Raw genomic sequence first — 14,086 nt, forward strand, 5'->3', positions numbered from 1 at the left:
GATATTTTCTGAAATCGTCCCAAATACATTGTGTTGTTTTTAGCACCTTTTGATTGAAATTTCACTATTTTATTGGCTTTGAAAGACAGGACAAGTGGTCAATTACTTTGATTCAAAGCCGAGCAATGAAGAGGAATGGGTTCAATACCGGGTTGACGTCACAGACTGCTTTGCATTGTGATAGTTGTTTGAAAACATCATGATGTGAGATGCAGTGCCTGGCATGCGTCTGTGGCAGTTAAGTCTGCGCAGCGACTCCCCCCAAGCTTGCTGGCTCATTTACCTTTGTATATTGCTCGCTAACGAATACTCTTGTCCGATCCAGCACATGCTGTTTGCCACTCAGCTTGTAGTGCTGGGGAGATAAGTGAGCTTGTTCTATGTCACGCAATCCGGAAGTCCCATAGCTAGGCTAACCAGCCACAAGGCAGTGTTACCCTCAAAAAATGCCAATACATCTGTTGTCTTGTTCTATTGCGCCTTGGGTTATGCGTTTAAAAGCTAATTATGTTCATACCACTAACCATGAGGCCACCGTGCCTCCCACCGGGTTCGGGACCGGGTTCGGGTCTTGGCCAGGAACATTGTGTTGTGTTCTTGGGCAAGACACTTTACTCCCACGGTGCCTCTCTACCCAGGTGTATAAATGGGTACCAGCGAAATGCTGGGGGTAACCCTGCGATGAACTGGCATCCCATCCAGGGGGGAGTAGAAATACTCCTAGTCGCTTCATGCCATGGAAACCGGGATAAGCTCCGGCCTGATGGGCCACTTGGCTCGTATGCAGACTTTACCTTACCTATGTTCATACCAAGGAACATTGATATGAAGTGAGATTTTACTGCCCCATTAGTAAAATATGGTTAATGGAAGGTGACCATACTAAAAGGGTTATTCATGTTGCCATAGTTATCTTCGTGTTCTTTGTAGTCGGTTGTTCAAGGTCATAAAATCAATGGTCTTGTTGTAAATAAAAGGAGGACATGTTCCTAGATCTCAGATTATAACATACACTTGCATTGGCCAAATCTGTTAAGGCCTCATTCATTACTGCTAAAGAGCACGTGTAATGCATACCTGCTACATAGACACAGTCTAGCTATAAAAACCTCAGTTAGCCGTCCAAGGTTCACTTGGCAGTTTGTCCTCTATAGTAAACCAACTAGCTGTTTGCAATTTGTTGAAGTTTTTCCCCTCCCTCCCTCCCTTTGGAGATGGGTTGGATATATTGCTTTGCCTTCATTAAAATTGGGTCACTCATGCGTGGTGCGGTTAAGTCTGTGCACAGATTGCTTTGCATTGTGATAGTTCTTTGAAAACAATGATGCAAATTAATTTATTACGTCAACCCAGTATCAAACCCATTCCTCTTCATTGCGTAGTTTTGGATCAAAGTACAGGTGTATGACCACTTTTCCCATCTTCCAAAGGCAATAAAATGGTGAACTTTTAATTAAAAGGGTCTAAAAACAAAACAAAGTATTTTGGATGATTTTGGGGAATAAATAAACTGGAGAAGCATGTTGAGGTGATAGGCACTTTAAAGTTTTGTTCATGATTGTTGGGGAAAGGGTCTTTCTTCTTGCATTTTGTTTTGTTTCACAACAGACACCTGCGCCATTGTAAACCCTGATGATCGTGTTGACTGTGGCTGGCCAGGAATTTCAAAGGATCAGTGTTTGCAGACTGGTTGTTGCTTTGACGATACCATAGCGAATAAACGTTTCTGTTACTACAAACCTGGTGAGGTTTTGCTCTTCATAATCTTTTGGTTGAGCACACTGTAAGAATCGGAATTTGCCGCGATTCAAATCTGATTGTTTTGTTCCAATTTAAGTTGATGTGCTGCGATCTGGAATGAATTGCAAGGAGTTTTAAGGCAAATCGTTCTGTAGGGTAGTACTCCCTCCTCAGTGTTACAGAGGGAAAAGAGTGAGCACATTTAAAGAGACTTCTTAACTGAAATTTACCTTTGCTTCATTGTCACTGCTAATGGATACCTTAACCCCTTTCAGCTCCAAAGGGACTCCCCATTGTTGAGAAAAATCATTTGGTGTTAGACCATAAATCTATACAGCTGTAAGTGTCAGTTTTAGGAGTGAAAGCTGGCTTAAATTAATTAATGCCAGGAGACTAAAAATGAAGAATGCAGCTTGAAGATGATTTGGTTTCTTTGTTCACAGCGGTCGCCAAATGCCACTGTTATTTGAGAGCATTAGTACTACGTGCAGGTGGTGTGACTGGAGATGCTGGCAAGCCAAGCTACGATAGTGGGTTTGTGGAGCTAGCTTCCGTCTTCCTAAAAGGCCAAATATTATACACTCCTGAGAACCAGTTCACGCAAAATATCATCAGCCAGGTAATAATATCTGTACAGTTAGAGGGTATGACCTCAACCCCATTTTAGTTTTGGTAATACTGCGTGCAAAAAAACAGCATCATTTAATTGAACTGCAGTGCTCAGTAACTTTGAACTAAAACATTTCACCCACAGGAAAGTACTGCTCGGCAGCTTTCATTTGAATGGTCACACTTTAGGATTTCAGCTACAAACTCAAAAGTTAGAAACACCTCATGCATCATAATAAACTGCACCTCAGTATAGCTGTTGTCATCTGTGAAATTTTCACACCTTGAGATTTTAAACCTAGACTCTAAGATTATTAAGGGACGTACTGCTTCAAAAGCTACCAAGTTTGTAAGAGTATTGGTTAAGTGAACTTAACAAAACTTGTGGCTACGAAAATGCATGTGCAATTCCAATTTAGAATGCAATTTGTATTGTTTCTTTCTTTAGATTAAATCTGAACTGTCAGGCATTGGTCGCATCTATGAGTATGCTCAGTGGTGGGTTAACAACAGCAACATGATCCACAAGAATGTTACAGACTTTGTAAACCAACTGAAGAGACCTTTACCTAAGGTTTGGCATTGGAGTCTTAATTTTTCAGCTTTAATAGGGACCAAAGGAGGTGTTTGTAGGATGTTGGGTCCAGTGGGTAGGGTGTCTAATTGTGACCTCTCGCGCGGAAACATTCCTAACGACTAGTCATTCTGAGGTGTGAAGTGGTGAAGTAGCCATGAAGTCGCCGTGAGCATGGAGAGGGAAGTCATTCTGACGAGTTAAGGAGTCGTTCTTAAGTAATAGTGATTCGTGAGAACGGAATTGGGCGTTGTTCGCTTTCCTCAAGCAGTCATTCAAAAATAACAGGTACCCATGAGAACGGCTCTGGTCATTCACGAGAGAAGGGAAATATATTGCTCGCCGTTCGAACGAGTATTGAGTTTTTGCTTGCAACCATTGTTTGTCAATCGAACAACACAAGCAACAGGAGACGATCAAGTCTTGCACTCTTGCAGGTGTTACGAAATTCACAAAACACTGTTGTAAAACTGAAGTCTTTAACAACACTTTTAACAATAATGGGAAGGTTAACACTGCAAGGAGAAACCTCAAAAGAATACTTTGTGCTCTTTGTTTAATGGCAACCAGTCATTTTGCCTGCCCTTGAGGAAATCGGAATTTAGATGAGGTTGCTTTCATTAAAGACTTTTCACTGTGTGTGATGTGTCGGTGTCATCTTCACACTTGTTTGTTTCTGGCCGCCCCCATGTTAAAAATGTGGTAACGAATCTACCCAATTGTGCATTTCAATTCTTTGAATAAATGAAGCGGAAGTATATTGGCCTTCTTCAAGCGGCAAGCGGCCAGAATTTCATAAATTTATCGCGTTACGCAATTTTTAAAAAGTTGTGTAACAGTACATTGCTTACGCACTGATGCAATTGATGCACTGCAGATGGTGGCAGGTCTCGCGGGTGTGCTCATGCAGAAACAGCAGATGTCTGGGCACAAGCAAATCCGACTTCAGAATTTCTGGGCTGCAAAAGTAGTACATCCACTTGCCAAAATGTAATATTTTCTCTATAGACTTTAGGTTTGAGACAGCAAGAGATTTGTTTTGCTATTTTTACCCTTTTGCCATGAGGGTTACCCATTGGCGAGTAAAATTGGTAGACTGGGTAAAAAACAATTTTATCTATGTATGTATACGTAGGTGGCCCTTTGAGGGGTGAATTTAAGAGTCAAGAGGAAGGGTATTCTGAAGTTTCTCCTTTTTATTTTCACAGTATTCAATGACCTTACAAATAATTATATCTATTCACTTATTTAGAGTATGTGTCAACTGGTCCCCACTTTGTCTTCAAATAAACCTTGGACAGAGAGATTGACTGATAGCTTTTATAAGATCACAAATAACACATCAGGCATGTTATCTAATGATACCATCACCCTTGTGCCTCCATCATTTAATGTCAGTGGAATCCTCCAAACTTTGGATGACCTGTTTGAGACGGTGGTGGAGGTTTTCTCATGTATAGATCATGAATACTTTGTGGGATATAAAGATGAAGAAAGGCTTGTCCAACGTGCTATCAACACATCAGAGGCGCCAGTTATTGCCAGTAAGTGGTTACTGGATAAAGTATTTATGATAATGCTATATAGAACATAATAATTATTATAAATTATTTGAACAGTGGAAGTTGAAGTACATGAAAATTGGTGTCTTTGTGAAATCAAGGCTTAAAACTGGTCATTTAGTATGTAGTTAAGATAGTTTTGAAATCAGGCTTTCTTTGCAATAATTTGTAGCTGAACCACAATGATCTCCAACTCTCATAAAGTATTTTGTGGGAGAATAGCAAGGGGAAGCTTTGTGTGTGCATCTAATTGCATGCATTTCTGGAAAAAGGAAAGGAAAGGAAAGGAACTTAATATTCAAGTGCCTAGTCGTTCTAGCGCTGGAGCACTAATTGGGAACACTGTAAATTGAAATTAACAAATCAATAAATCAAAAATGTTGGTTTTTAAGGAGAGGGGAAAACCGGAGTACCAGGAGAAAAACATCTTGGTGCAGAGTAGAGAACCAACAAACTCAACCCACATATGACGCTGAGTTTGGGAAACGAACCTGGACCACATTGGTGAGAGGCGAGTGCTCTCACCATGGTACCATCCCCTGATAATGAATCATTGTAGGTTTCCCTTTCGTCTGACAGGATGCGAGATTTCCAAACCACTGAATGCAGAAGCGCAAAACAATGCAATCACATTTATTCCAACACTTTTTTGAAATATATGCAATGAAGCAACCAAAGCAACTCAAAGTAAAAGTACAGTACTTGCAAACTGGGAACAATGCAATTGAGCCTAAGTTAGCTTACAATATCAAAATACAATTAATACTTAAAGGGGCTATTGTAGGTCACACAATTTTAGGCAATTTCAGCACTAATCGAATGGTCGTCGAATTAACTAAAATATCAAAATAACTGTTCAAAACTATAGAAGAACTCTAACAAAACACCGGGAAGCCAAGAAGGGACATGGATGGACAAAACTGGAGAGGATTGTAATGGATTGATTTCGCTAAATTTCAAAAACGTCGGCCCACTTTTTTTCAAATTTATATCAGTTTATATCAAAATGTCATTTACACAGCTGGAAAATCATTCTCAGTAGTTATGTGGCCTTGATTTTGCAAATGAAAGACTCTTGCTCTGCGAATTTGACGTTTAGAGCTCATAATTTACAAAATGTAACAAAATGACCTAAAATAGCATGACCTAGGGACTTTTCAAGAAACAAACTCAAACAGTGGTCAGAATGTGTCTTGAACTTGGGATCCCAGAGCTCAAGACAAGTACCCTTAAACCAATAGGCCGCACTGCCTTCCAGCTTGGTTTTGAGAGCGATGTGGTTGAATCGTTTATCCAGGTCCTCTCTATTGGAATACTAAACAGGTCACAAACAGTTTAAATTTCCATGATTTTAAAATTCAGTACTGGTACATAAAATGCTAGTTTGATCTCTCAGTGGAGGTATGATCTTTTTATCCCCTTGCAGTGCTTTTCTCAACAAAGTGAATTGGTCTTCCAGCTGATATTGGTCAGCCAATTCTTATATTGCTCTAATTAAATTGTGTTGATTTCGCCTTAAGCCTCAGCTTATTCTTCTTCTGATGATAGTTAATTAATGAACCCTTTTCTTTCTGCAATTAGGTTTAGTGTTTGAATCAACTGGTGACTCAAATGACATGCCGCAATTTGTTAAATACAAAATTCGACAAGATGTGGATTTCACACCAGGAACAAATAGAATTCGCCGATGGTAAGATCTGTGGCATGAACGAAAATTCAGCATCATGTGTGTATTTGAGGGAGATAAGGCCGTTAAAGGGGGTTCTACTGTGGCTTGTTATTAAAAGAATGATCAGCATCATCATTCATTGGACCTAACCAAAGGCTAAGCACTTAAAAATTTCTGTTATTGAGAATACAGTAGGCTTTGGCTAAGTAATATTAGTTGCTTAATGTACATCCTTGATCTGTTTCAGCATCCTCTCCTATTGAATTGTCTCTTTCAGTAAAGTAGTTATCATTGTAATATTCCTTGGCTTTCTCAAGAGTTACAAGAATAAAGTTTGCACCTCCTTAAGCAAATGTGTATTCTTGAGTTTAAAGAGATTTGGTTCTTCAGAGCAAGAATTGAGATCAGCCACACTGAAAAAACATATGTAAAGTAGTTGGAAGCTTTTGAAGAACAAAGCACACACTGCAGCATAACAATGCACACAATCAGTGGCCCTAAATTCTGTTGATTAGCTGCTTCTTCTAAGGCATTTGACACAAAGTTCAAAGATTTTTCCTGCCTTGTGTTGTTGTCAACTATGTTAGCTTTGCCGCTTTAAGGAGCTTGTTTCTTTACGCTCTGAAGAACTTCGCCTTAAATTGGCTGCGAATTGACATTCAGAATCTGCAATACATGTGGTTGGCTGGAAAAGAGAAAGAAAGGGGAAAGAATTTTTATTTTTTTATATTTCCTTTTGTATTTTTAGTTTAGGTACATGTTACAACGAGCCTCCAGCCCCTAGGTGTTCTATGTGGTTAAATAAAGTATTATTATTATTATTATTATTATTATTATTATTACTCATTTCAAAAGCACTGTCCTTCCATTCAATCCAATCCAGACTTGACTTGTCGAGAACAAAACATTAGCTTAGAAAATCTCCTTCCTGTGGCCAACCCCGGCCCATTCACACAGGAAACCCGTCCATTCTATCTTTGAAAAGATAAATACCATGCTGAAATTTTCCTTTAATTTTGTTTACAGGTACTGGAGACCAGGCCCGGCAGACGGCTTTGGTGACAGGCGCTACTTTAACTTTGGTTTTCTTTACCTTCAAGATCTTATTGACCGTGCCTTGATGAAGCTAATGCTAAACGAGTCAGTTGACGAACCTGGAGTGTACCTGCAGGAGTTTCCCTATCCATGCTATGTTCAAGACAAGTAAAAATGCAATTTTCCTCTTTGAGAGTGATTTTTGGCACAATTAATGTTTTCTGGTAACTTGTTTTTATTCCCCAAAAATGTGCATTGCTATTGGTTTATTGTTTAACCAATAAACCCATAGCAACTTGCTTGCAGGCACATGTATCACCAACAACATGCATTTGTCTCATTTTTATTGGTTTATTCAAATTGTCTCTGTTTATTTTGATTGGTCAATTCTTTGTTTAGGTTTGTTCGCTTTATCGGTGGGACCATGCCTTTGGTTAAAACATTAGCATGGATTTTCACTGTAGCGATGATAATCAAAGGTGTAGTTCATGAAAAAGAGCGCAGACTCAAGGAAGTCATGAAGGTAAGATGTACCAAATGACAATATCCTTCCTAGAAAGGTTACCGCAAGATCTAATTTAAGATGTTTTCTCCTATGGGCACCTGAAAAATTCTGGTGGCCTCACGGGATTCGAACCCATTACCTCTGCTATGCCAGTGCAATTCTCTACCAACTGAGATATAAAGCCACTCAGTTGGGAGCAGGTCAACTTGTTGGGCTCATGTTCTTCCGTGAAAGGACTCCATGAAGGAAATAAAATTTAATGTACACTGTACCTGTATATCTTTTAAGGTAAAGGTAAAGTCTGCTTACGAGCCTAGAAGGCCCATCAGGCCGGCGCTTATCTCCAGTTTCTGTAGCATGAAGCGACTAGGAGTATTTCTACTCCCCCCTGGATGGGATGCCAGTCCATCCCAGGGTTACCCCCAGCATTAAATTCGCCGGTACCCATTTATACACCTGGGTGGAGAGAGGCACCGTGGGAGTGAAGTGTCTTGCCCAAGAACACAACACAATGTCCCCGGCCAGGCCCCGAACCCGGACCACTCGATCCGGAGTCAAGCGCACTAACCATGAGGCCACCGCGCCTCCCTCCATGAAGGAAATAAAATTTAACGTACACTGTACCGGTATATCTTTTAAAACTCCACTTGCAGATGAAATTAAGGGAGAAGTTCCTCACACTTATATGGACAACTAAGGAACTGTCTCTTATAGCAATTGTCTGTTCAAATGTGTAAATTTATTTCATTTTTATTAATAATGGTTTGTATAAACGTAAAATTCCAAGTGTTGGTTTTCATTAAGAGAGACAAGGAGGGAGAGTAGGGAAGATGGCTGAGATTTGTAATTGTTAGAAACAGCTGTTGGTCCTCCTTATTGTAGTCCAACACTTGACGTTGTGCGAATTGATCAAGGCACAACAATTTGTCATGGTGTGATTAGGCCTAATAAGCAGAACATCACTTTTGTTTCTGGTGATCAAGCATACCTACTGTACTTGCTATGCAGACATTTCTGGAATGACACTTTCATTTCGTTTTACGTAAACACGAGTTAGTCAAATTTTCCATGTGCCAAGGGCCGTGTCTCTATAACCCTTATTTTGTCTTGTTTATTATTTGGAAAAAACACGATACTGTAAAACTGGCCTCAAAAAGAGGCTGAATGGTTCTTGTCGACTTTATTTGCCATTAGCCCATTTCAGGTCACGTAACAGTCACAGAACAACAATTATTGGTCTCTTATCTTTTTCTTTCCTGCCAAACTCCAATTTGCAAATTTGCAATCAAGCAATTCAGGGAATTACATTCCATACTGTTATGGTGACTGAAATGGGAAGTAAAACATTACAACTTTGGGCAGACAGTGTATTCAAACACTGAAGTGTTGTTTCTTGTTTGCAGGTCATGGGTCTTAGTAACGGAGTGCACTGGGTGGCGTGGTTCATCAACAGTTCAGCTCTTATGCTTGTCACCATCTTACTTCTTGTTGTTGTTCTTAAATTTGGAAGGATCCTCTGGCATAGCAATGCAATGGTCATCCTCTTATTTATGGTGGCATTTATGCTGTCTACTATTATGCTCTGCTTCTTGATATCTGTGTTTTTCGCCCGAGCAAATCTTGCCGCCGCCTGTGGTGGAATCATATTCTTTATGAGCTATCTCCCCTATGTGTTGGTTCGTTGGTTTGAGGAGTACATGTCGACAGGACAAAAGGCTCTTGTGGTAAGACAAACTCAATGTTATTGCTCTCTCTGTTCCAATAAAATTGGTGACAATGACAAGGGGGAGGATAATGGGTTACTTTTTGAACTGTCTACAGTTCAAAAAGTACAGAGACTTCATGACTCTACAGGTCATGGGTTCGACTCCTGCAAAGGAGCTATGAAATTTTTTTCTGAATGTCCTCTTGTCAACATCGGAATTCAAGTTAATATTTCTCACACTTTATTTTATTTACCAGGGTTGATATTTGTCATCTGCTTCGTAATGACCAGTTTATGTTTTATAAGAGGTTGAAGCTTTTTCCCAACCTCTTTCCCAGGGTCTCTCTTTTTTGTCTCCTTTGAAGAGAGACCCTGGGGACAAGGTTGCCTTTTTCCAATCTGTTGTTGAGGGTAAGAAAAACAATCCAAGTTTAAAATAGCTGACCCTTATTTTCAAAGCTCGACCTAAGTGTAGTGCATGTTTTGATTCATTTTCCAGAGCTTGTTGTCGACAACTTCTTTTGGCATTGGCTGTAACTATTTAGCTCGGTATGAGGAACAGGGAGTGGGTGCCCAGTGGTCCAACTTGTTTAGTAGTCCTTTGGCTGGCGATGGCTTCAGTTTGGGTTTTGCAATAACAATGATGTTTATTGACGCAGTCATTTATGGCATGCTCACTTGGTACATTGAAGCTGTTTTGCCAGGTATGAGTTTGCCGCAACCAAAGTTTATAATGACCTTCCAAATGACCTTTGTAGCAAACAGAATTGTGTGTGGCATTTTTTATACCTCTGTGATTCATGATGAAGAGAAAATAGTGCAGAATTGTGAAAGTATCATGGCAATGATTATGTGATTCGGTGACGGTGTAATTTCGTGGAGAATGTGAGTTGTTAATCATTTGATAAGTCACATAGAACATTGTAACTTATTGTAGACTGGTTTTAAAAAAACTTGGCTCTGTGGAATTCCAGTTCACTATCCAGATTGTGCACCCCTACCAATTAACTACTCTGTTAGATTCTATTTCCTTCGTTGAGATAAGGGTTTGCTGCTAGCTTTGATATGACCTGGCCTTGTAAAAGCCACGCTATACAATAGTAATGGAAATTTTACTCCCTTTATATATTCTTAACCCTTAAACCCATAAAGCAGCCCCCGCTGACAAGTAAAATTAGACAGAGTGAAATCTTAGTGTCGCTCTTGGGAGGGAAAAGGCCAAAGGGTTTTTGAGTGGACATGCATGTTGTTAAACTTAACTATTTATACGTTACCTTAACTCATGCACAGTACTCATCGTCTTTTGGTAACATGTTTGACCACTTTTTGCTGGCAAAATGGATCCAGAAATATCTTGGGAAATGGAAACTCTTTATAGACTTCTTTCTCAAAAGATATGATCTTAATGTACTAATCATGGGAAATTTGAATGAGCGTGATGCTGCCTCGTTGGAAATAGAGGGTCGACCTTTTTGCCAAAGAACTGTTTGAAATTTGGGCACGTCTCAGCTTCCAAAAACAGCCCTCAGATCCTTTCCATTGGCCAATATGGCAAAATTCTCTGATATGAATTGATAATAAACCTTTTTTCCATTTTGCTATTAAAAAAAATATACAAGGCCAAATATGCTGTGAAAAGTAATTTTTTCCAGTATCAAAGCGTTGTGAGTGCGGTTTCAAAATTAAAACGATTACCGAATGGTGAACAGGCACAAAGGAGCACAGGCACACACATATTAGAAAATTTATTAACATCCACGGATTCCTGCAAGACAGCTTACATGTATAACATCCTTGTTCAACAGGTGGCTTCTATACCACTCAAAAGTCAAAGTAAATGGTTGTCAGATCTTTCATTGCAAAATTTAGGTGATATAGATTGGCAAAATACATATATAATTTGCCATTTCTTTGCCTTTGTAAATCCAAGTTGCAAGTATTTCAGTTCAAGTTTTTGCATAGAAGAATAGCTACGGAGAACTTCCTTTTCAAAATTGGTATAGCATCTGATCATTTATGTACTTTCTGTAATCACTGTCCAGAAATTCTCCTTCATCTGGGAGTGCCCTCTTGTACGAGTCTTCTGGAAAGATATCAGTCATTGGATTAACAACAAGCACTGCTTCTCTAATGTGGTCTTCTCCTTTTCATCCTGTTTAGGCTTCGTTGATAACCCATCTAATTTATTGTTTCATCTCTTTCTTCTTATATGTAGATACCATATCTTTTTGTCCAAATTGATGCACTGCATGTTGTCACAGTCTCTTTGCATACAGAAATTGATGATCTGTTTATTTAGAAGCAAAGAAGCGCTACGCTCTTAAACATGGGTTTTTGATGAAATTTAAGACAAAATAGGAGCTTTCTTGCAGGAAGTGAACGCCTCATTGAACTTCCCTCTTTGGAGCGGCAAGGAGTGGCAAGAGTAAAGTAGTTTCTTCTCAAAAAAAAAAAAAATTAACAGTTTGGAAGCACATCTTTTTACTGTATGTAGGTGTGTGTGTGTGTGTATGTTTAAGTACATGTTACATTATCTGCTTATCGATTTAATTAAAAGAATGATTGCAATAAAATTATAAAATCAAATCAAATAAAAACATGTTTGACCAAATGACACTTCTTAACCTGTTGCAGGTCAGTATGGTATTCCAAGGCCGTGGTACTTCCCCTTTCTGAAGTCTTACTGGTGTGAAACGACTAGCAAAAATGTTGTTGAAGCTCATGTGCCTGGTGACCAGGAAGGCAAGGACATCCATTCGAGAAATGGAGCAGTTTCCTACAGATCTGGAGGTGGCATGGTAAGAGAACTTAGACCAGCCTCTTTCAAAATGGCGAGCACCTTTCAAGTTGATAATGAGCACTAAGTGGGTACACTGTGCAGAAATATAATCATATCACATCGTAGGTGAGTTTTGGAGAACAGGCGGAAAGCGGAGTTCCAAGAGGATATCTTCTTGAAGCAGAGTAGAGAACCAACAAGTTCCCCTCATAATTATGACACCGAGTCCAACCCAGGCCACATTGGTGGGAGGCAAATGATCTCACCATTGCGCCATCCCCATGTCTGGGGAAAATAAAAGCAATAGCAAAATAGAGCGCATCACTGAAGAATGGAATTAACTTCTCTGCAGAGCTTGTGTACTGTCACGCAACGCTCACCCCACGTTGCTGAAATACAGATTCTTCGAATCCAAATATCAGCCGGAAATTTTAAAAAACATGTGTGGTGGCTGGTATGCTTTCAGCTGGCCGTAAGGGCAGATTGAAGGACAGACATTTGTAAACGTTATTTGTAGAGACATGGTTATCATGGTTGTTGAAAACAAGGCTTGATTAAATAGTGTTTGCCTGACATTCCATTTACAGTCGGATGGTATGGACGAAGTCTCCTTTCAGAACTCTGAAAGAGATTGCCTGACGGATAAAGAACCTACTCATCTCCGCTTAGGATGCTCAATCAAAAACTTGGTGAAGGTAAGAGTATGCTGTATTGTAGCTGCAGGTAGCAAAAGGTGCTTTGGTTTGTGTTTTGCGTATGTTTTCATTTGAGTGGATTGAGCAAAATCCACTTGCCAATCATAGCTGATGCAGCAAGCAAATAAGCCAATCTGAAGACATGGAAAATACATGCAGTTGGCCTGAAGCGCAGGAAAACACCCTTTTCTGTAATTGGCTTATAGCCCATTCACATCTAAAGTGGCTCCCATTGACGAGTAAACTTGTCTGGCGTTAGCCAGAGCAAAATCTATAAGTCTCACTCTCTGGAAAGAAAGGGATAACGTGGTACAAAATTTTTTATCCACAAGATAAAAACAAGACATCATAATTTTCATTTTGACAAATTTTCAAAAGAAAATCCTTTTAGTGGTAAGTTCAGTTCACTGTGCTTTTTTAGATTTACAAGGACGGCAACAAACTAGCAGTGGACGGGCTCAATCTCAATCTCTACGAGGGTCAAATCACTTCGTTTCTTGGTCATAATGGCGCTGGAAAGACCACCACTATGTCTGTCCTAACTGGCCTGTTTCCACCGACTTCTGGGACTGCCATCATAAATGGCTTTGACATCCGAACGGATATTGATTTGGTTCGGAAGAGCCTTGGAATATGCCCGCAATACAATGTGCTGTTTGATCATTTGACTGTGGAAGAGCATTTGTGGTTTTATGCATCGCTCAAGGGAATGGCAAAGTCGGAAATCCCTGAAGAAATCAAGAAGTAAGTAAAACCTCTGTTTATAATTTTCTCTGACTCTTAAGATCCTTTTTCGTATTGCTGTTCTTGTTAGCTTTCTTAAGGAACTTGTAAGGAGAATTTGTCAAACGACAAGATGCTTTGTACTCTGATGTGATAATTTACCTTACACAATTCTTATGCTTGCAAGCATTGCAAGGAAAATGTGAGGAGACACTACATATTGATCACTACTGCACCTTTAAGGATTAATCCAAGGGTTTGTCAGTATATAAGTAAGTAGTATTAGCGTGAAACTCAGAGTCACAGAAAAAGTTGTCTTATTGATAAGTTCAACCTTCAGATATATTACGCTCTATGAAACACATGGAGCACTCTACCCTGAGCGGGATTTGAACCCACGTCCCCCCATTACTAGTCAGGTGTGATCAGCACTACACCACCAGGACAACCATGCTGGCAACACAGCCATCGAAGAGGTGATTTACGTGGT

General features: G+C 39.7%; 1 protein-coding gene across 1 annotated transcript in view; it reads left to right on the forward strand.

The window, feature by feature from the left end:
- LOC137973792 (phospholipid-transporting ATPase ABCA1-like) overlaps positions 1-14,086 on the forward strand; it is a 67,687-nt gene that overhangs the window by 30,215 nt on the left and 23,386 nt on the right. The window contains 12 exon segments of the mRNA XM_068820678.1: positions 1,609-1,743; positions 2,184-2,359; positions 2,798-2,923; positions 4,176-4,467; positions 6,067-6,175; positions 7,181-7,357; positions 7,589-7,712; positions 9,098-9,418; positions 9,899-10,103; positions 12,034-12,197; positions 12,766-12,873; positions 13,295-13,617. Of these exon segments, the coding sequence (XP_068676779.1) occupies positions 1,609-1,743; positions 2,184-2,359; positions 2,798-2,923; positions 4,176-4,467; positions 6,067-6,175; positions 7,181-7,357; positions 7,589-7,712; positions 9,098-9,418; positions 9,899-10,103; positions 12,034-12,197; positions 12,766-12,873; positions 13,295-13,617 (2,260 nt within the window).

Source organism: Montipora foliosa, chromosome 10, assembly GCF_036669935.1.
Source record: "Montipora foliosa isolate CH-2021 chromosome 10, ASM3666993v2, whole genome shotgun sequence".
In the NCBI taxonomy this organism is placed as follows: Eukaryota; Metazoa; Cnidaria; class Anthozoa; order Scleractinia; family Acroporidae; genus Montipora; species Montipora foliosa.